The sequence below is a fragment of the Oryctolagus cuniculus genome, chromosome 2, assembly GCF_964237555.1.
Source record: "Oryctolagus cuniculus chromosome 2, mOryCun1.1, whole genome shotgun sequence".
Classification (NCBI taxonomy): Eukaryota; Metazoa; Chordata; class Mammalia; order Lagomorpha; family Leporidae; genus Oryctolagus; species Oryctolagus cuniculus.
This window is the reverse complement of record NC_091433.1, coordinates 158,458,989-158,481,623: the sequence shown is the minus strand read 5'-3', so window position 1 is coordinate 158,481,623 and position 22,635 is coordinate 158,458,989. Positions and strand designations below refer to the sequence as shown.

Genomic DNA, 22,635 nt, shown 5'->3' with positions numbered 1-22,635 from the left:
TGGGTGCAGGGGCTCAAGGACTTGGACTATCTTCTGCTTTCCCAGGCCTTACCAGAGATCTGGATCGAAAGTAGAGCAGGTGGGCCTCGAACTGGCGCCCATATGGGATGCTGGCCCTGCAGGCGGTGGCTTTACCCGCTATGCCACAGCACTGGTCCCAAGAATTTCATTCCTTTTTAAGGCCAAATATTATTTCACTGTTTGTATACTCCATATTTTATTTGTCCACCAATTCATGTTGGACATTTGGATTGTTTTCACCTTATTTTTACCTTTTTTTTTTTTAAAGATTTATTTATTTATTTGAAAGTGTTAGAGAGAGAGAAGAGATTGAGATCTTCTACCTGCTGCTTCACTTCCCAAATGGCAGCAATAGCCAGGGATGGGCCAGGCCAAAGTCAGGAGCCAGGAGCTTCATCCAGGTCTTCCACATGGGTGCAGGGGCCCAAGCACTTGGGCCATATTCTACTGCTTTCCAAGGCACATTAGCAGGGAGCTTGATAGGAAGTGAAGCAGACAGGATTTGAACCTGTGCCCATATGGGATGCTGGCATTGCAGATGGCAGCTTAACCTACTATGCCATAGTGCAGGCCCCTGTTTTCATCTTTTGACTAGTGTGGACGTAGGTGTACTCATCTGAGTACCACCTTAAATTGCAATGGAACCCTTCCTCCTCTGTGCCTTGGCCTTACTCTGGGACTAACCCTGTGGGTGGTGGTAACTGTCAGCCTGACAAGCACAAACCTGCTTTACCTTTACCCTTTCTTTATTGGCTGGACTTTGTCCAGCCAGGTTTATTTATAAACCCCTGTAGTGCTCATTAACAGGACAAAGCACTCAGCAAGCCACTTGTCCTTCCTCACTGTAGGAAGACAGGAGGCTCTAGCAGATGAGACATGGCTGAGGAAGGAAGCAAGAGAGACTCCATCAAGATGAATATGAAAGGATGCCAGACAAACAATGGCTTTGTGCAAAATGAAGACATCCCAGAGCTGGACCTGGATCCAGGCAGCTCGGAGCACATCCTTGGGCCAGAGGAGCCCAACGCCAAGAACATCCAGCCCTACGCAGGGATGCCCAAGGAGGTGCTGTTCCAGTTCTCGGGCCAGGCCCGCTACCGCGTGCCCCGGGAGATCCTCTTCTGGCTCGTCGTGGTTTCTGTGCTCGTGCTCATTGGGGCCACCATAGCCATCATCGCCATCTCTCCAAAGTGCCTTGATTGGTGGCAGGCAGGGCCCATGTATCAGATCTACCCGAGGTCATTCAAGGACAGCGACAAGGACGGGAATGGAGACCTGAAAGGTGGGTGTGGGACATAGCTCAGGGAGGCAGCTGGGAGAAGGTTGATTTATGGTTTTCTCATTCCTTGAAAACAGACTGTGCCTGGGTTGTGCGGTAAGCACATTCCAATCTGACTGATCAGCCAAGTTCCTCCTTGCTGATGGTATTAAAATAAACATCAACTCAGCAGCATCCAACAGTTCTCTTACTTGATGAAAAGCTATTTGCTGAAGGACTCTGAGCCAGAGGAGTTGTTGAATTTATTGCCCACCACGTCCATTCGCTTGTTTGGTCATCGGCTGTGACTTCTCACGCAGAGCGGGTTTGTTCCTGTCGTCTCTCTCCTGCACGTGTGTGCTTTGTGATTGAATATCAGAGTGACGACTGTGGACTCCTCAGTCGTAGTGTAGGATGTGGCTTGTTTGGCTATCTGGCCAAGAGCTGCTTAACGAGTAAAGAGTAAATAATATTGTAGAAAAAAATCAAGTAGTGTCTTTAAAAGGGTGTAGACTGTCTTAAAGTAGAAAACCCGAGAAATGAAGGGAAGAAAAAAGGCATAGCAGGGCATTGGTCTCTACATGAGTTCAGAATGTTTAAAACAAGGGGCTGCATGGTGGCACAGTGGGTTAAGCTGCCACCTGCAACACTGGCATCCCACATGGGCGCTGGTTTGTGTCCTGAGTCCACTTCCAATCTGGATCCCTGTTAATGAATGCACCAGGGAAAGCAGCAGTAGATGGCCCACGTGCTTGGGCACCCACATGGGAGACCTTGAAGAAGCTGGCTTCAGCTTGCCAAAGCCTTTGTTGTTGTGGCTGTTTGGAGAGTGATCCAACAAATGGAAGATCAGTCTCTTTCTCCCTCTCCCACTCTAACTCTGCAGCCTGGACTTGAACCAGCACCCATATGGGATGCCAGTGCTGTAGGTCAGGGTTTTAACTCGCTGTGTCTAGCACCAGCCCCAATACATCTTTTTTTTTTTTTTTTTAAAGAATGCTTAATATCTGTATTAGTAGGAAAATAGAAGTGAAAATATATTTTTAAAAGTTAAGCTAATAATTTCCTTAGGTGTTATATGTAGACCATCTTTATAATTTATTGCTCAAAGAAGAATACTTAAAAATTAAAAAAAAAAAAAAAAAGAGAACTCCAGTCTTCTCGTTCATTTCCCATACGCTCACAAAGTCCAGGACTGGGCAGGAGTACGTGCCTGCCTTCCTCCCACCTTCCCACCCGGCTCTGGCGAGACTTACTTTTTTCTTTTTGTAAAGATTTTATTTATTTATTTGAGAGGTAGAGCTACAGAGAGAGACAGACAGAGAGAAAGGTCTTCCATCTGCTGATTCTCTCTCCAAGTGGTTACAATGGCCAGAGCTGAGCTGATAATGAGCCAGAGCAGACCCAGGAGCCTGCAGCTTCTTCCGGGTCTCCCACGCAGGTGCAGGGGCCCAAGCACTTGGGCCACCTTCTACCATTTTCCCAGGCCATAGCGGAGAGCTGGATCAGAAGAGGAGCAGCCGGGACTAGAACTGGTGGCCATACGGGATGCCTGCCCTGCAGGCAGAAGCTTAGCCCACTACACCACAGCACCAGCCCCTGCCTTTTTTTTTTTTTTTTTTTTTTTAAAAGAGTAAAATAGCCAGACAGTAGGCAAAAGCTGGGCCTGTCCTGGGCACATTGATTGCTGCAGCATCCTAATAATGGACCACAATAAGAAACAAATACATAAACAAGCTGATTTTTTACATTGATAATTGAAGAAAATGAAACAAGATGGTCTAGGTGTGGAAGTAGGAATGGGCTTGGCCTCTCTTTACAGTGTTAAGCGAGAACTCTTGGAACCTCCCAATTCCCTGCAGAACTAGGAGCAGACTTGATTCTCTTTCACATTCCTGTTGTTTCCACCTCACTCACTGGGGCATAGTCTGACTGTGGGTCGGGTGCAGCTCAGACATGGCCTTCACTAGTCTCTTATCTCCCCAGTCAGAGCGTGGACTCTCCTCCCTGCATTCTTGCCGTGTGCTGGCCTGTGTTTATGGTGCTCTCTGAAACTGCCTTGTCTCATCCCAGTGGTTTCCCTCCCCCCTGCCGGGGGTCCCCAGCATCTGCTGCCTTGACACAGACAGTGCTTAGCAAAGTGAGGCTTTGACTGAATAAAGCCGAAATCTGTAAATCCAGAGATACACTCCCCACTGCTTGGCCCTGCCTTCCTGATCAGGAGATCAGGAGAGACCCCACATTCCAGCAAAGATGGCTGTTTCTCTTCACCTCGTCTGTGTGTCCCTCCTGTTAACTTGTCCTTGAGGGGCTGGCTGCTTCCTGTAATCAGCAGGTAACTGTCTTTGAGGATTCAGGGGGATTTTGTTGCTATTATGAAAATGAGGGCAGCTTCAGTTTGTTTTTGGTTATATCCCCCGCCCCCAGATTGTGGGGCCAGGACCCCTGTTTACTCTGGTCTGCGGCAGCTGTTTTATCATCTTCTGTGCCTGTTCTTAAAATCCAGTGCATCGCTGTTCTGGCTTCCGTCACAACCTTTTTTTTTTTGCCTGTTGGTGCTCCATAACCTCCTGGGCACCACCAAGAAGGTAAAAATAGGCTGTTGTAGGCAGTCTGGCCACGAGTTTCTTAGTGAGTAAAGTGCAAATAACATGGGAGAAAAAACAACAGCCCGGATCCCAGGTGTCAGGGGACTTGTGCTTAGCTCTCAGTGGCCGCGGCCCAGGAAGCCGTGCTGGGATGCACAGCAAGTCCCTGGAGCTTGAATAGCAGACGCAAGTCTCTGAATCTGCATTTAGGGCTCTGACCTGGACGCAAAACACACAGTATTTGCTAATTATCCTACAAGGTCCCAAGTACAAAGAGTTTGACTTCCATAATCTGTCAGGCGAGCCTCAAATTCTCTTCTGTACAAATTCCTGGCTTGCTCTGTGTGACAGCAAAAGAAAAAAAGATCCACATTCAGCTAGTTTACAGACAGTCTGGGAATGGGAGAAAGTGTTGCTACAAACTTACCGTCTGTGTCCTCGCTGTACTCCCAGCAGCATTTCTTCGCCTTTTTTAGACAAGCCCTGTCTGCCTGGCTACTCCTTTCCTTTGCTTTGCCTGCAAACCCTTCACTTTGGCCCTCTTGGCCCACACCCTCCTGTGACTTTTTCTGTCTCAGCTCTCAGCTCCCTCTGCTCCAGGTGGTCAGAGGCTAACTTCTTGGCATCCTTAAAGGGCTTTTTGCAGCTCTTCCAAAAGTGTTAACCTTGTCTGGTCAGCATCCCGCTCCTGTCCATTCACTCGTCCTGGACCAGCTTCGTCCAAAGGAAACGTGATGTGAGCCACATATGGAATTGTAAGCTTTCTAATAGCCACATTTTTAAAAACAAAAAGTACATAACTGAAATTAATTTTAATAATGTATTTTAATCCAACATATTCCAGGTATAGTATTAACATGTAATCAATATCAAAATGTAAATGAGATAGTTTATGTTCTTTCTTTCTGTATTAGGTCTCAGAGCCTGATGTGTGTCTTACCCTTACAGACTGGCCATATGGCAAGTGCTCATTCACCACATGCGGCAGTCTCGTAGCCCCTAGGATGTTAGCCCGCAGCTTAGACCGTGTGAGCATTCAGGGGCCATGGGCAAGTCTTTCATTTTTGGCACTTAGCCTAACAGCTGATCTAGATCAAGTGCTCGAAAACCATGTATAGAATACATTAATAATAATGTGGTCCTGGTTTTCAATGTAAAATATGAAAAAGCCATAAATTTAAAAAACTATTTGTTTGATAGAGACAGATAAACAGAGAGAGCTCCCATCTGCTGATTCATTCCCCAAATGCCTGCACCAACCAGAGCTGTAGGCCAGGCCAAAGCTAGGAGCTGGGAACACAGTTCAAGTCTTCCACATGAGTGGTAGGAACTCAGCTACTGAGCTGCTGCCTCCCATGTGCCTATTAGCAGGAAGCTGGAATTAGCATAGCTGGGACTTGGATCCAGGCACTGTGACATGATAGGTGTGCATTTCAGCCAGTGTCTTAACTGCTAGGCCAAACACCCATCGCTGCAGATGGTTTTTTTTTAAAGATTTATTTATTTATTTGAAAGTCAGAGTTACACAGAGAGAGGAGAGGCAGAGAGAGAGAGAGAGAGAGATCTTCCATCCACTGGTTCACTCCCCAATTGGCTGCAGTGGTTAGAGCTAAGCCAATCCAAAGCCAGGAGCTTCTTCAGGGTCTCCCATGTGGGTGCAGGGGTCCAAGGACTTGGGCCATCTTCTACTGCTTTCCCAGGCCATAGCAGAAAGCTGGATCAGAGTGGAGCAGCCGGGTCTTGAACTGGTACCCATATGGGATGACGGTGCTTCCAGCGGGGTGTTAACCGGATGCCACAGTGCCAACCCCCCTGCAGATGTTTTTAACATATGACTGTGTTGAAGGGCAAAGGTTGTTGCTAGAAAACTTACTTGATGTCATTTGTAGAACTAGACCTTGCTATTTGCATTTTACTCAAGTTCAATAAAATCCAAAGTATATATGCCTTTTATACAAACATTTTGATTTTTAAAAAGATTATTTATTAGAAAGAGTGACAGAGACACAGAGAGAGACATACACACACACACACGTATACCAAGAGGGAGAATATGTTTCATCTGCTGGCTCATTCCCCAAAAGGGCTTAATAGCCAGGGTTGGGTCAGGTGAAAGCCAGGAGCCAGGAGCTCTTTCCTGGTCTCCTGCATGGGTGGCAGGGGCCCAAGCACTTGGGCCATCTTCTGCTTTCCCAGGTGTGATCCATGGAGCTGGATCAGAAGCAAGTAGCTGGGACTCCAGCTGGCACTCTGCTACAGGATGCTGGCATGGCAAGCAGTGGCTTCCCCTGCTGTGCCACAACACTGATCTTTGTTTTCAACCCCTCAACTAAAAAAAGCAAATGAAGTAGGATGTATTTATAGCCTCGAATTTTTCTTCAGGTATTCAAGATAAACTGGACTATATCACAACTTTAAATATAAAAACCATTTGGATTACTTCATTTTATAAATCATCCCTCAGAGATTTTAGATATGGTGTTGAAGATTTCCGAGAAATTGATCCTATTTTTGGAACAATGGAAGATTTTGAGAACCTGCTGGCAGCCATCCATGATAAAGGTAAACCACATGGAAGATGGGTGGGTTCGAGGTGAAAGATTGAAAAGAGTTCCTACTCCCAGTGCATACTTAAAGCATTTCCCCGTTGACTGCTTGTGTTATTCTAACATCTTTTCCTGTCATTTGCAATGTTTTTTATTTATTAGGTTTAAAACTAATCATTGATTTCATACCAAATCACACCAGTGATAAACACGCTTGGTTTCAATTGAGTCGGACACGGACAGGGAAGTATACTGATTATTATATCTGGCATGACTGTGCCCATGAAAATGGCATAACCACTCCACCCAACAACTGGGTAAGTACCAACCTGCCTCATTTACAGAGCGAAAGTAGAGAGATCGGCAGTGCTGAAACTGGTTATTTGTAAAAAGCCCTTTTACGGAAAATCATGAATGGTTGTGGTTTCTGGGAAGGGAAAAATATTTCCCAAGGAAACAGAAAAAGTTTCCCAAATGACATCTAGGTTTCAGATTTCATTGTATGACAAATTAAAACCTATGTGCTCAGGGCTCGCACTGTGGCATAGCAGGTAAAGCTGCTGCCTGCAGTACCGGCACCCACTATGGGCTCTGGTTCAAGTCCTGGTTGCTCCACTTCCAATCTAGCTCTCTGCTATGGCCTGGGAAAGCAGTAGAAGATGGCCCAATTCTTGGGCCCCTGCACCCACATGGGAGACCTGGAGGAAGCTCCTGGCTCCTGACTTCAGATTGGCCCAGCTCCGGCCCCACAGCCATATGGAGAGTGAACCAGCAGATGGAAACTGCCCCTACCCCCTACCTCTCTGTAATTCTGCCTTTCAAAGAAATTAAAAAACAAACAAACAACAAAAAAAACACCTATGTGGTCTGCTGGCCTCTTCTTCCCTCACTTCTGTCCTGCCCACGTTTGGTTCTCTGTCCCATGTTTTGCTACTATTCTGAACCCTCTGCCTTGCTGACAATCCCATCAAAACCTGAACCGGCCAGTGCCGTGGCTCACTAGGCTAATCCTCCACCTGCGGCACCGGCACCCCAGGTTCTAGTCCTCGTTGGGGCGCCAGATTCTCTCCTGGTTGCTCCTCTTCCAGTCCAGCTCTCTGCTGTGGCCCGGGAAGGTAGTGGAGGATGGCCGAGGTTCTTGGGCCCTGCACCCCATGGGAGACCAGGAGAAGCACCTGACTCCTGGCTTCGGATCAGTGCAGTGCCCCGGCTGCTGTGGCCATTGTGGGGTGAACCAACGGAAAAAGGAAGACCTTTCTCTCTGTCTCTCTGTCTCTCTCTCACTGTCCACTCTGCCTGTCAAAAAAAACCAAAAAACAAACAAACAAAAACAAACAAACACTGAACCATAAATGAACTCAATTATCTACATTCTTTTTGATCAAACCTTGGTATCTGAACCTCTGGACAGGCCACACATTCATTGTTCCCACCAGAAGTGACTCACTCAGTCTTAACAATGTTACTAAGTCCCACTGAACAACTCACCCTCCCTCCATTTCTTTGAACACTGTACCTGCCTCCTCCTCCCCTCCTTCCACACTCAGCAGCAAACTGCACTCTACAGAGAACAGAAGCCGTCAATCTGCCTGCTCCCTTTCCTTCCCTCTTCCTACATGCATGTTATACAACAGAGGCCTTGTCCTTCCTGCTGGGGTAACTGGGCTTAGCAAACAAAAATTCAGGATACCCAGTTAAATGAATGCCAGCTACATGGTACACACTTTTTAATATAAAATCTCTCATAGATCATACTTCTAAGAAATTATGCATTATGTGTCTGACATTCAGATTTAACTAGGCATCCTGTATTTCTCTGGCACCTCACCTCTGACCCGGCCCGATCTTCCACCAGTTCTGGTTTGCTTTCTCTATAGCCTTTTCTTTGGACTCTCTCTCCCCACTCCAGTCCCTGGTCCTTTCTTCTTGGCCTTCTGCATAAACATTTAAGCGTGCTGGGCCCGGGCATCACGTTTTAGATGATTTAGAGACACTTGGAAAGACCACATTTCAAGGCTGACTGTACGATCTTCTCCCCCAGTCCCCTGTCTTCCAAGTTCAGTGAAAGGGGCCAGCAGGGAGCCTGAGGCTAGGCCAGCAGCAAGTCCTGGCAGTTTTACTGGTTTTATTTTTTTTTCTCCAACTAATCACTTGTTAATAATAATAATAATAATAGCAAATACTTACTCAGCAATCACTGCATTGTTTATTACTTCATTAATCCTCACTTTGCTCTTCCCAGGTTAGGTCTTACTTTTTTTTTTTTTTTTAAGATTTATTTTATTTATTTGAAAGAGTCACAGAGAGAAGTAGATTCAGAGAGAGAGAGAGAAAGATCTTCCATCCACGGTTCACTCCCCAAATGGCTGCAATGGCTGGAGCTGAGCCGATCCGAAGCCAGGAGCCAGGAGCCTCTTCAGGGTTTCCCAGACAGATGCAGGGGCCCAGGGACTTGGGCCATCCTCTGGTGTTTTCCCAGGCACATTAGCAGGGAGCTGGATCGGAAGTGGATCAGCTAGGACTTGAACCAGCTCCTGTGTAGGATGCCGGCACTGCAGCCCAGGGCTTTAACCTGCTGCACCACAGCACCAGCCCCCCAAGTTAGGTTTTAATCCCTATTTTGCAGATTGGCAGACAGAGGTTGCACAAGTAGCAATTTAAAGGTTAAAGACTGGGTGAAATTTGTCCAACTCGCTAGTCTGCTTTTGAAAATTGCCACCCATACCTCACATTATCTCTTGCCTATAAGACAGTAACAGCTGCCTCTTCTGGCATCTAGTTTTCCATCCTTCCATCAACTCATTGGGTTGTGTTTTCTAAGGTAATAGTAAACACACACAAACCTATATGTAATGTGTGATAAATACCCGGTGGTGGAACCACACGATGGAATGCTACTCAGCTGCAGAAAGGAATGAACTCTTGGTGCCTGTAACAACATGGGTGAACCTCCAAATACGCATGGGAAAAGGAGTCTGGCAGAAGAAGGATTTGTACTTTATGATCTCACTTAGGTGATTTTCTAGAACATGCAGACTAATCCATTGTGACAGGAGGCAGATTCATGGTTGTTAAGTGATAGGATGGATGTAGGGACAGGTGAGAGGAAGGGAAGGGCCACAGGACAGATACGTTCACTACTTGGTTGTGGTGCTGGTTTCACAGGTGCGCATGTGTCACACTGGTCAGACTATAGACTTCAGATAAGTTATACCTGAATAAAACTGTTTAATTGTGTATCTCATCTGAAAGATAATGACATAGCGGTATCAGTCAATACCCACGCCCCTGCCCCAGGTGAAAGCTGGAGCATTGCCAATACTGTTGGTACCACCAGTGCACACTCCCTTGGCCCTCCTGTGCTTCCTCTTAGAGGTGGTCACCACCTTGAATTTTGGATTTTTCCGAGTCTTTGGCTTTTGTTTTGCCTATATGTCACGTATGTTGCATAAATTTTAAGGAATTGTGTTTTAGTTTCCCTTGTTTTTAATTTTATGAACATTTTCATGCTACATGTAGTCTTCTGGAACTGGCTTTTTCCCACTCATTGTTTTTAAGATTTATTCATGTAGTTTCCAGTAGCTGTGGTTCATGCATTTTCATTGTTGTATGATATTTCATTGTGTAAATGTTCCATGATTGACTTTCCTTTTTCATTTGTGGGCATTTGGGCTGTTCCGTTTTTTACTGTTATTAACAACATCACATGAACATGTTCATTCTTCTGCTTATCTTGGGGCCCATGAAGGTAAATAACTAGGAGTGAAATGACTGTTCAGGATACTTTATGCTCATCTGTAACAGATAATGTCAAATTCATTTATCAAAGTGTTTGTACCCATTTCCATCCACTCCAACAGTGTAGAAATGCATAGTCTCATTGATTTCTGATATTGCTAGATTCTGTGATTTTTGCCATTCAAATGAACTCAAGGTGGTACCTCATTAAAGTCTTAATTTTACATTTCTCTAATTACCAATGGTGATTATCTAATTACAAATGTAGTAATTATCTAATTACTAATGATGTTGAACATTTATTTGTGCTTATTCACTGGAACCTCCGTGTCTGTGAAATACCTGTTTATGATTTCTTTCCTCGATTTTCTTTTACATTGTTTGTCCCTTTGAAATTATTTTCTGGAGTCTTTTTGTATTCTGGATACCGATTGGTTATATTTACTGCACATATTTACTGCACATCCTGGAGTATGCCCCGGTGGGCCATGTGGTGAACTGGCGAGGATATATTTCCTTGAAAAGCAGCGGCTACTACTCAGCTTCCACCAGTGGTTGTCATGGAAACGTGGTCCCAATATGACTAGGTCTTCCAACTAAGATTTGTGCAGAACACCCCAGTTTTTAAATTCCAGATGTTGCCTTTAGTGTGAAAGACAGAGCTCCAGTAACTCTCACTCGTAAGAGTCTGCAGAGGAGACTCAGAGCGAGAAGCCAGAGAAGTAGGAGCCTGAGAGAGTCATGTCTGGGAGCCGTGGAAGTGAGAATTTCTAAAGAGGACATTTCAGCCCTAGTGGCATGCTCTGCTGGGTAGCAGCACGTCAAGTTGCTAGATTTGTTTATTCCTGAGAGCCAGTAGGTTTTTGTTTTTGTTTTGTTTTGGTTTTTTTTTTTTTTTTTTTTTTTTTTTTTTTTTTTTTTTTTTTGACAGGCACAGTGGCCAGTGAGAGAGAGAGACAGAGAGAAAGGTCTTCCTTTGCTGCTGGTTCACCCTCCAATGGCTGCCACGGCCTGTGCGCTGCGGCTGGCGCACCGCGCTGATCTGATGGCAGGAGCCAGGTACTTCTCCTGGTCTCCCATGGGGTGCAAGGCCCAAGCACTTGGGCCATCCTCCACTGCACTCCCTGGCCACAGCAGAGGGCTGGCCTGGAAGAGGGGCAACCGGGACAGAATCCGGTGCCCCGACCGGGACTAGAACACAGTGTGCCGGTGCCGCAAGGCGGAGGATTAGCCTAGTGAGCCGCGGGCCGCCAGTAGTTTTTAAGTGAAGGATTCTGATAACTTTTCTGGGGGATACACTTGAAACATTCAGTGGATCTGGGTTTAAGCTCCAAGACTAGTGGAATGTATCTTTCTCCCACCCCCCCCCCCCATCATTTGTTTTTCTTCATAAACAGGAGTCAAAAGCTTGGACAGGAGATGGAATAAAACTATGTTAATAATGTCTGTTTCTGAGCTTGGTCTTGCCTTGAATTTGAGAGCACTGGTTTGCTGTTCCCATGGTTGTGGGCAGCTTCTACTGTTCAAATACATCACAATCACACATGTGGGGCATTACTCCTCCCAGAAGGAGGACTCAGGATCCGCACACTCTGCCCGCAGGGGGCCGGGGAGGACAATGGTAGCTCCTTTGTGGGCAGTGCTAAATAATTCTAGGTAACTGATGTGCTTTTTTCTATGTTTGCTAGTTAAGTGTTTATGGAAACTCCAGTTGGCACTTCGATGAAGTGCGAAACCAGTGCTATTTTCACCAGTTTTTGAAAGAGCAACCAGATTTAAATTTCCGCAACCCTGATGTTCAAGAAGAAATAAAAGTGAGTATAGATACCACACAGACTTCTCTATTAGTGGGAGCATAAATGGTTGCATTGAGCAGTCATTATGTAGGCAAAATCATTAAATTCTAGGATAAATTGTTTTGATGCCAATATAGACACTTAGCTGTGTAAGTGGCTCCTGCCTTCATCTAACCCAGAATGATCTAAATGCAAGAGAGGCAGAAACTTCTACTCTAGCTCTGGATTACCTCTTGGCCTATGACACTGAGCTGGTGTAGGGAGGTAAGTCACAATGTGGGCTTTGGCCTCGGGCTCCTGCACCTCATCTCTGGGTGTGTACTTTGGCTGTTCTGTGTGTCTGATCTCTCACCTGGGAAACAAGCTGATGGCCGTATTTGTCTCAGAGGGCTCTTGGGAAGAATAGCTGAGATAACTCATACACAGCACTTCTGTACTCAGTAAATATTAACTTGTTGTCTACTTGATGCCAGACCCTGTTCAAGCACCCAGCAGACAGCAGGGAATAAAAGCAGCCCCACCCTCAAGGAATCTCCAGTGTCTTGAGAGGAAAGCAGACAGCTGGCTAACAGATTATATCTCAGGTGGTGGTGAATGCCAAGGGGAAGGGCATCGAAGTGCCAATGGAAGGAGCTTTTCTTTTTCTTTTTTAAAGATTTGTTTATTTGAAAGGCAGAGTTACAGAGAAGCAGAGAGAGAGAGAAAGGGAGGGAGGGAGGGAGGGAGGGAGGTCTTCCATCCTCTGGTTCATTCCCCATATGGCTGCAATGGCTGGAGTTGCAACTATCTGAAGTCAGGAGCCTGGAGCTTCCTCTGGGTCTCCCACATTGGTGCAGGGGGCCAGGGACTTGGGCCATCTTCCACTGCTTTCCCAGATCATAGCAGAGAGCTGGATCAGAAGTGGAGCAGGCGGGACTTGAACTGGCACCTGTATGGGATGCTGGCACTGCAGGTGGCGGCTTTGCCCACTACACCACAGTGCCAGCCCCAGTACTTTTCTTATATTTCAGGTAAGCAACGAATTATACAATATTTGGGATATCCTTCCACTAAAAAATTTGCTCCTTGCTTACCTGAAATTAAAATTTAACTGAATGTCCTACATTTTTATCCTGCAATTCTACCAGTATGATAGCTGGAGTGAAGTGAGGATGAGAGTTGGGGAATCGAGGCCCAGGAAGGAGAGGAGAGCTGACCAGACAGGCCTTGAATGCTGTTGTAAGGGGCATGTGCTGAGCTGCTGCGGGTCTCTCTCTTGCCCAAGTGAGCTTTGATGGGCTCCCACCTGTATGGTGGTGGCAGTTCCAACATTACCTGCTGCATGATTCCCAATAAATACTGGCTATGTGGTGGTGGTTTTCATCCTGCTGCTGGGACTATAGTGGGTGGGGATTTAGGTGAGCGAGGCAGGGCTCTGAGGTAGGTCTGTGGGGAGGAGACACGGTCAGAATGAGCGGAGGGCTGTGGATGCCTTTCTGCAGCTCCCAAAGGGAGCCAAAAAGAGGATGCGAAGTGGCCACTTCGGAGTCAGTAGGGGCACTAGAACTCTTGATTTTTTTTGTTTCAGTTTTGAATGATAGTTTTATTGAGATATAATTCACATGCCATAAAATCCACCCTTTCCAAGTGTGTAATTAGTGCAGTCACAGAGTTGCACAACCATTACCATTTTATCATTACATTTTTATCATCTTCCAAAGGGACCACAAGCTTATCAGCGGTCACCCCCAGGGCCCCTCCCTTTCTCCCTGCAGGTCCCCGCAACCACTAATCTACTGATGTGCTATTTAGGACGTTTCATGTAAGCGGAATCATACACTATCTAGCTATAAATCTATATTTATGTAATTGCGCCTGTTTGTATAACTGCCGAACTGTTTTCGGCATTCCCACTAGCAACGTACAAGGGTTTCAGTTTCTCTGCCTCCTCACCAGCACTTACTGTTGCCTTCATGGACGCCGTCCGGTTCTGTGTGAAGTGATGCCTCTCTGTGGCTGACACTCGCACTTCCCTGATGGACATTGACGTGCACCATCTTCCCTGTGCTTGTACTTTATTTGTATATCTGCACTGCAGAGGACTGTGGTCAAAATCATCTTTTGTCTTTTTATATTTGTTGGGTTGTAAGAGTTCTTTATATAGCTTGGGTATATGATTTGCAAATAATTTCTGTTTTTTTTTTTTTTTAAAGATTTATTTATTTAATTGAAAGGCAGTTACAAAGAGGCAGAGACAGAAAGAGAGAAGCCTTCCATCCACTGGTTCACTCCCCAAATGGCCACAATGGCCGGTGCTGCACTGAAGCCAGGAGCCAGGAGCTTCTTGCAGATCTCCCATGTAGGTGCAGGGGCCCAAGGACTTGGGCCATCCTCTGCTGCTTTCCCAGGCCATCGCAGAGAGCTGGATTGGAAGTCGAGCAGCCAGAACTCGAACTGGTGCCCATATGGGATGCCGGCACTGCAGGTGGAGACTACCCACTGCACCACAGTGCCGGCCCCCACATAATTTCTGAGTTTCATAGTTTTAGCTCTTACATTTTAGGTGATCTCTGATCCATTTCTTCGTTAGTTTTTATGTATAGTCTGAGCGTAAGGAGTTTGCTGTTATGATGTACATCTTTATTCTTTTGCATGTGGCTATCCAGTTACCTCAACCTATGTCAATAAAAAGACCATTCTTTCCCCATTATCTTTCAACTCCGGTTGGAAATAAGCTGACTATAAATGTATGGGTTTATTTCTGGATTCTCAGTCTGTTCCATTCATCCATATGTCCTTCCTTATGTCAGTATCACACTGTCTGGATTATTATAGCTTTGTGGTAAGTTTTGAAATTGAAAAGTGGGAGTTCTACAATTTTGTTCCTTTTTTCCGACATTTGACTGTTTTGAATCCTTTGCCTTTCCCTATGGATTTTCAGATGAGCTTGTCAATTTCTGAAGAGCCTGCTGCAATGTTGATAGAGATTGTGTTGAATCCGGATCAGTTTGGAGAGCATTGCCATCTTAACAATATTATCTTCCAACTTAGCAACATGGGATGTCTTCCCATTTATTTACATGCTAAATATTTTGCAGTTTTCAGAGTAAAAGTCTTTCTCTTCTTCTGTTACAATTATTCTTATAGATTCCTTAGTTTTCAAACAATTTTATTGACTATGTTGGAATTTTCACCTTAGATGAATTGCTTTGGGATCTTGAAATAGGTACCAGTTATGCGGTGGCCTTGTGTTGGCGAGTGGGAGGGTGGGATGAGTAGTGGGGGCTGTGGACAGCAGACTAACAGGGGTTAGTTTTAAACTTCTCTGGCAGAGTATGCACTTGCCTCTTCGCCGCCGCCAAGGCTCATTAATGTGCCCACCGCTTCCTTTCCTCCCTCCCCACGCACTTGCTGGAACTCACTGTGTGCCAGGTGCTTTATCTGGGTGATGTTGTGTTTGGAACAAGTCTTACTTATGCCGCTGTATGACCATTTTTACAGGGAAAGAAACTGAGGCTTAGGGAAGTAGAGTAACCCACATGGAGAGTTACGGAGCGGAGTCAGACTCCGTGTTTGGAGCTTGACTCTCCCCTCTCAACAGCAGCCCCAGGCCTGCTTTGAGGCGCTTCCCTCTTCCGGGGCAGTTTTATCAAGGAGGTTTTCAGTTGATAATTCACAAGTGTGAGTGTAAACCTGTTGGTTTATCAGCCAGTGGGTTTCTCCAGGCTGCTTGTGGCAACAGTGCTGCATTGTCTGGAGATGTTTAAGCCTATGTGATAAACGCTGCAAAAATGTGTCAGTCAACACATTGGTTGCTCTGTCGATGAACCCAGCTGTTCTGCTCCACGCAGCCCTGTGGGGGAGTGTGTGAGGAGGGTGCTTCTTCACTAGTCTTCCAGGATGGATCCCCTCTGGAGATGGCCCAGTACTTGGTTAAACATTATTTATAATTAGAAGTGGTTAAAAGCTGCAGCCAGCGGGACCTTTCACACGCAGAGGACTCTGACACCCGCTGCCTACCCCCAGCAGTGTTTATCTCTGCCACAGGGTTAAACAGGTTAATAATCTGCAACCCAGAGGGGAGAGTTCCCGGAAGCATTCGGTTAATAAGTCCTGCGCACACACCAGCTCGTCCTCAGGCAGCCTGCCGCCTTCCTCTTCACTCCCTGCAGATTCCAGTAGGTCTGCTCAGCGGGAGGCTGGCAAGCACAGGTCATCTCACCTACAGCACCCCTCTCCCTCTCTCCTCCTTTTCCCAGTGGCCCGGCCGGGGGTGGTCGGGGCTCGAATGCTTTCTGGTGGAAAAGTCAGGACACCTTCTCAGGGGGATCCAGCGCTCCTATTTGCATGCGTGTTTTGTACTTTGCCAGTCACTTTGGTTGTCCTTGTCCTTCGAGCCCTCATTTGGTAAGCGAGGAAGCTGGGGCTCTGAGAGTTGGAGAGATCCCGCGAGTTAGCAGCATGGCAAGGAGTCAGCAAAGCCTTTTACCCAGATCTCAGTTTCCTTTCTCTGGCTGATCAGCAGAGGGCAGACACAGGTCTCTCTCTACGCCTCTCAAATCTTCCTCGGACAGCCCAGGCTCTATGTCACTTTCCATAGGATTTCTTACAGACTGTTGCAGAGACTTGCAATTTCCAGAACTTGGCTTTTTAGGTAAACGGGCCCAGTAACTTCGGTCACCTCAAAAATAAAGGCTAGCCTTGCGATGTCATGAATCTGGACGGCAGCGATGTTGACTTGGTTCTGTTCTCACTCAGCAGGGTGGTGTTTTAAGAGATAAGAATTCAGACATTCCCAGTAGAAACACCAGGACTGTGATGTCATGGCACTTAGACAGGAATCGCAGACACATTGTTCTGTCCCCAGAGTCCATGATGCCTCCATGGGTCACCTACACCTGGTGGAACCGGTCTCTGCCCATTTTCACATCCGGCATCCCAGGAGAGCTTAACCGGACCAAAGAGAGTTAACAATTAAAATCCGAAGTTCTCTTTTTTCACCTGATTGAGGGAATAAATAGCACAAAGTAAATATTTTTCAAGAGCAAACTTTGGATTTTCTGGGTGAGAAACCTCAGCATTCAAAATGACTCTCAGAAGATAGCCATCGGCTTTCACCCTTACTGTCTCATCAAACAAATGAAGAGACAAAATATGATACAGTCTCTGATCGCGGCAGGGCAGGGCCATCTACCTTGGTTATACACTTAACCTTGGGTCCGTATCTATCAGTGCGGAGATCTGAATGAAGAAAACATCTAGTGTTCACCTAGAAAGTCAGAGCCCCAAAGCTTAATGTCACAGCAGCTCCTTGCGTAATGTTTGCTCACGTTGGGTGGTTTTCAGCTGAGAGTGCTCTGCCTGGCCAGTGTTCACACTTGTAAAATCAGCACGCCCTGGGGGTGAGCTCAGGTTGTGTGGGGTCTGAAGTTCATGAAAATTGGGGGCCTCCTTCAAATAACGAGAGAGTGGAAAAGGCAGTACCTAAAATAGAGCACTTATTTAGGATGAGAGAAGGAGGGAGGGGAGAAGGGGGCTGTTCAAGGGAGAGGTCTGGAAGCTTGAACTTGCCTGGCTTCCCGAGTTGGCCCCTGAAGCCACGGAGAATGCTTTCTGCAAATAAGGTGCTTCCTGTGCTGCGCCAGCCTCTGGGTGTTGGGCATCTGTCGATTGACTCCTGGAGCCCAGCCTCTACCGAGCGTCCTCGCCCCTGCTCTCCTGCTGCAGGCTCTCCTCAGGACGTCGCTGCGCGTTTTCCCTGCTTGTGATCGTGTGTGCCTACTCTGTATCACAACTCTGTCACCCCCCGAGATTTCAATACTTACACATTTTTTTCTTAAGGAGGTTTAAAAACGCGTTTATTTCTTGCAAGGCATTGCAGCAGGGGGAGGGAGGGAAAGGAAGGAAGAGGGGGAGAGAGATTGATTGATGATTGATTCCATCTGCTGGTTCACTCTCCAAATGCATGCAGCAGCCGAGGCTACGTCCGGCTGAAACTCCGTCTGGGTCTCCCACATGGTTGTCAGGGGCCCAAACATGTTAGCTGTCATCTGCTGCCCCCTAGGATGCGTTAGCCTGAAGCTGGATCAGAAGTGGAGTAGCTGGGGCCTGAACCAGTGCCACGATGCCCACACTGAGATTGAACTACTTTCTTATTACTATGTAATTCTTTAGCTAGAGAGTCTAAAATAATGCAGGATTCCTAAGGCTGTGTCTGTTGTATTTTGCCCTTGATTGTAGTTCTGGGGCTTAGCTAAGTGCCTGGCCAGTAGAAGGAACTCAAATACTCACTGAATGAATTTATTTGGTAAGAAGCAGCCATGTTCGTAAGAACAAATGTATGGTTTCCATTGCATGGAGACCTCTTCAAGTCGTTTGGGTCAACTGTGTCCACACTAAGGGTTATCAGACAGAGTCTGCCATACTCTTTGACATGAACAAGGTGTTCAAACTTTGCCATTCAAAATCTTAGTTTAAAGGGAATTGACACCAGCAGTGCTAACCCTGGTGTTTAGCCTATAGCAGCCTTTGAGCCTTCAACTTGCAGCATGCTAGAGACTTCCATACTGACTTGAAGATACAATAAACACTTTTTTTCCCATATGTTGTTTGAAAGAGTTACAGTAAGAAGGAGAGAGGGAGGGAGAGAGATTGATTGATTGATCTTCCATCTACTGGTTCACTCCCCAGATGGCTGCAATGGCCATGACTAGGCCAGGCCAAAATTAGGAGCTTCATATGGGTCTCCCACATGGATGGCTGAGGCCCAAACACTTGACTCATCTTTGGTTGCTTTTCTCAGGCCATTAGCAGGGAGCTGATAGGAAGTAGAGCAGCTGGGACTCAAACGGGCACCCATATGGGATGCCGGCATTGCAGGTGGTGGCTTTACCTGCTACTCCACAACAAATACTTTCCAAGTCAACAAGTGATTTGTGGGAGAGTATTTGCCATTTGGGACCATCACCAAAGGTGAAAATTGGCTTCTTTAGTTCAAGTAGAGATGGCTTTGCTCTAATGGAATATATATCTTCTAAAATCTTGCTTTCAGCAGGAATGAGCCAAGAGGAGAGTGGGGAGAGCCACTGTCCCTTGCAGAGGAGTAGCTTGTGGTCAGGTACAGGAATAAGCCCATCTGGGAGGGGTCAGCTGCCATTTGGTGTGCTGGGGGGAACTGAGGCCCAGGTCATCTGCTTTTCAAGGTCGCCTGGTCCTCCCAGCAGTCCCAGTATACAGCAAGCCTTTGTTCTTGGCTCGCTGTCCCAATCCTACTGCCTGATGAGATCCCACCAGCCATCAAGGCCAAGTTCAAGCTCTGGCTCTCCCTTCTCTGGCTGTGCCTACCCATGTTAATTTGGTCTTCTTGGGGCTCCTACAGCCCTGCCAGCAGAGGAGCCTCCTCTCATTTCCTGTCTTGCATTGTTAGGTAACACTCTCATGTCTTATGTCCCCAGCCCTTCTGTTTACTCCTTAAAGCCAGGGAACCTGCTGCACGACTTTCATGATTGATCTCTCATCTACTGGCTCATTCGGGCTCAGTGGTTCATTCTTTCATTCCACAGGTGGTTCGCTAAGTAACTGGCTCTAAGTCGGGGGCAGAGGAAACAGAAACAAAAGCCAGTATTTCCCTTAAGAACCTTCTAGTCAGATGGAAGAGTCCTTCATGGCTGAGGACTTACCCATTTGATCTGCTCCAATGTCTTCTGTTCTCTGTTCTTGCCTCAGCCACCAACACTGTTGACATAAGGGGAAATCTACTTAGTAATCAGTGTATTGAGGCTGGTGGACTCACAAGTTTTCATTTTTTTAAAAAAGATTTATTTATTTATTTGAAAGTCAGAGTTACACAGAAAGAGGAGAGGCAGAGAGAGAGAGAGAGAGGTCTTCCATTCGATGGTTCACTTCCCAGTTGGCTGCAATGGCTGGAGCTGTGCCGAAGCCAGGAGCCAGGAGCTTCTTTCGGGTCTCTCATGCAGGTGCAGGGGCCCAAGGAGTTGGGCCATCTTCTGCTTTCCCAGGCCATAGCAGAGAGCTGGATTGGAAGTGGAGCAGCTGGGTCTCAAACCGGCACCCATATGGGATGCTGGCACTTCAGGCCAAGGCATTAACCTGCTGTGCCACAGCGCCGGCCCCCAAATTTTCATTTTTTAAAATTATTTACTTTATTTGAAAGTTAGAGTTACAGAGAGACAGAGACAGAGAGAGAGATTGATCTTCCATCACTCCCCGAGTGGCTGCAATGGTTGAGTTTGGGCTAAACTGAAGCCAGAAGCAAGGAGCTTCATCCAGGTCACCCATATGGGTGCAGGGGCCCAAGCACTTGGGCTGTTTTCTGCTTTCACAGGCCATTAGCAGGAGGCTGGATCAGAAGTGGAGCAGCCGGGACTCAAACCAGTGCTCATCTGGGATGCTAGTGTCGTAGTCAGTGGCTTAACCCATTGCACCACAACACTGGCCACAAATTTTCATTTTTAACTGTATATTCTACCCCACTGTCCAGATTTAATAAACCACCAACCTCTTCTCATTTCCATCTATGTGTTTGGTAGACTCCTCAAACTTCACGTGTCCAAGCACATTTCTGTTGCAACCTGCTGTCTCCTCAGTGAACAGTGCACAGTCACAGGCCAACAAGCTAGGGGTCACCTTAACTCCTGTTTCTTTCACAACCTTGCGCAGTATCATCAGGTCCGTGAGCTCCACCCTCAGAGCAGACTCAACATTCGATCATTTCTTCTCACCTCCACCACTGTCTCCCTAGCCCAGGCCACCATAGCTACTAAAGGAACTCTCCAAATTCATTCTTGTGCCTTAATTTATTCTTTTTTTTTTTTTTTTTTTTGCTGATAATGCCTTTTTTTTTTGGGGGGCGGGGAAGGGATAATAGTCACATACCATCAAATTTACCTGAACTGTTAAATTAGATATTTTTAGTAGGTTCACAGAGTTGTACAACCATCATCATCGTCTAATTTTAGAACATCTTCATCACCCCTAGAAGCAATGTTTGTGCTCCAGCCATCACCACCCACCATGCCTCATATTCCCACCTTTCATCCCCCCTTCCCCTAGCAACCACTAAACTCTGCCTCTGTGGATCTGCTTATTTGGGCCATTTCCCATGAAGGCAGTTAGAGTATGGAGCCCTCTGTGCCTATTTTCTTAAAAAAGATTTATTTATTTGAAAAAGAGTGAGAGAAATATCTTCCATCTGTTAGTTCATTCCCCAGATGGCCACAACAGCCAGGGTTGGGCTAGGGCAAAGTCAGGAGTTTTATCAGGTCTCCCATGTGGGTGCAGGAGCCCAAGTATTGGCCCATCTCTTGCTGCTTTTTCCAGGCCATTGGTGGGGCGCTGGATCAGAAGTGGAGAGCCGAGACACCAGCTGGAGCCCATATGGTATGCCGGTGTCGCAGGCTGTGGCTTTTGGTGCTATGCCACAGTGCTGGCCCCAAGATTCATCTATATTATAGGACTGATCAGTTATTTCATTTTTTATGACCAAATAATAATCATTGTGTGCCTATAGCATTGGGATTGTTTCCATTTTCTAACAGCTTTCAGTCAAGCTTTGAACATTCAAGTGCAAATTTTCGTATGGACATAACGTTTTCATTTCTCTTGGGTATGTACTGAGGCAGGGCATTGCTCGATCGTATGCTTAACTCCATGTTTACAGTTTTGGAGGAACTGCCAGAATCTATGGTTTATTCTTCATACATCAGATCTTTTAAAAGTGTAAGTCAGACCACAGTCCTTTCTGCTTAAAATCCTCCAGGGATTTCTCATCTTCACTTCACAGTCCCCCACCCCCACCCCCAAGTCCTCCCCGTCTGCTACAACGCTGGGCATGAGCAGCACAATCTCACCTCCTTCCGTTGCTTAGGCCCCCATAGCCACGCTCTCTCCTCTTTATTGCTCGAGGAGCTCAGCTCGGTCTCCAGTGCTGTTCTCTCTGCCTAGGATGTTTCTCCAAAGGGACTTCTCAAGGCTCTCTCCCTCGTTTCTTCCTCCCTGCTGAAGTGTTCTGTGCTCGGTTTAAACAAGCCCTCCAGTCCTCTTGCCGCACCCATCCTTGCATCCTCTCACCCTGCATTGTTTTTGCACATGGTACCTGTAAATGACCAGCTACATAATTTGTGAGGCCCCAGGAAAAGTGAAGAATTTCAAGACAGGGAAGCCAAGCTTAGGGCCCTTCTGAGCTGGGAGCCTGGTGTGACTTCCCAGGTTGCATGACGACTGAGCTGACTCTAAACCCTGGACTACTTAGCAAGAAAGGAAATCCCATTCTAACACTTCTGTTCCTTCTCCCATCCATTCCCACTGATGTTTCACTTCTACTTCCCTCTATTTGAGCTCTTTCCTGGAGGCCCCTTGTTTTCTGGTCCATGCCCAGAAAATTTATTTAATCATGTCTCTATACCAGTCTTCATCTCCCCAATCTTTAGATTCTACATTAAAAATGCCTGGGAGCCAGGCAGGCTTAGACCATGCTCTCTCCTTAGCAAGTGCCCGGTGACTACCTTCTCTCCGCCAGGGATGTCCGAGAGAGGGGCAGGGGTAGAGAGAAGCCAGCAGCACTCACACATGACTCAGGTCCTCATCACACATCTATGGGAGAAATTCTACCATCAGAGATGACAATAAAATATATGAGAATCTGGATGTTTAACTATTTGGGGTCCAAATTGTGAAATTAAAGACAGCAG

General features: G+C 46.5%; 1 protein-coding gene across 1 annotated transcript in view; it reads left to right on the top strand.

Annotated features, from left to right (window-relative positions):
- The first annotated feature begins 868 nt into the window (after window positions 1-868).
- Window positions 869-22,635, top strand: part of SLC3A1 (solute carrier family 3 member 1) — a 43,226-nt gene continuing 21,459 nt past the window's right edge. The window contains 4 exon segments of the mRNA NM_001082242.1: window positions 869-1,303; window positions 6,250-6,429; window positions 6,576-6,730; window positions 11,840-11,965. Coding sequence (NP_001075711.1) covers window positions 898-1,303; window positions 6,250-6,429; window positions 6,576-6,730; window positions 11,840-11,965 — 867 coding nt within the window. The 5' untranslated portion in view covers window positions 869-897.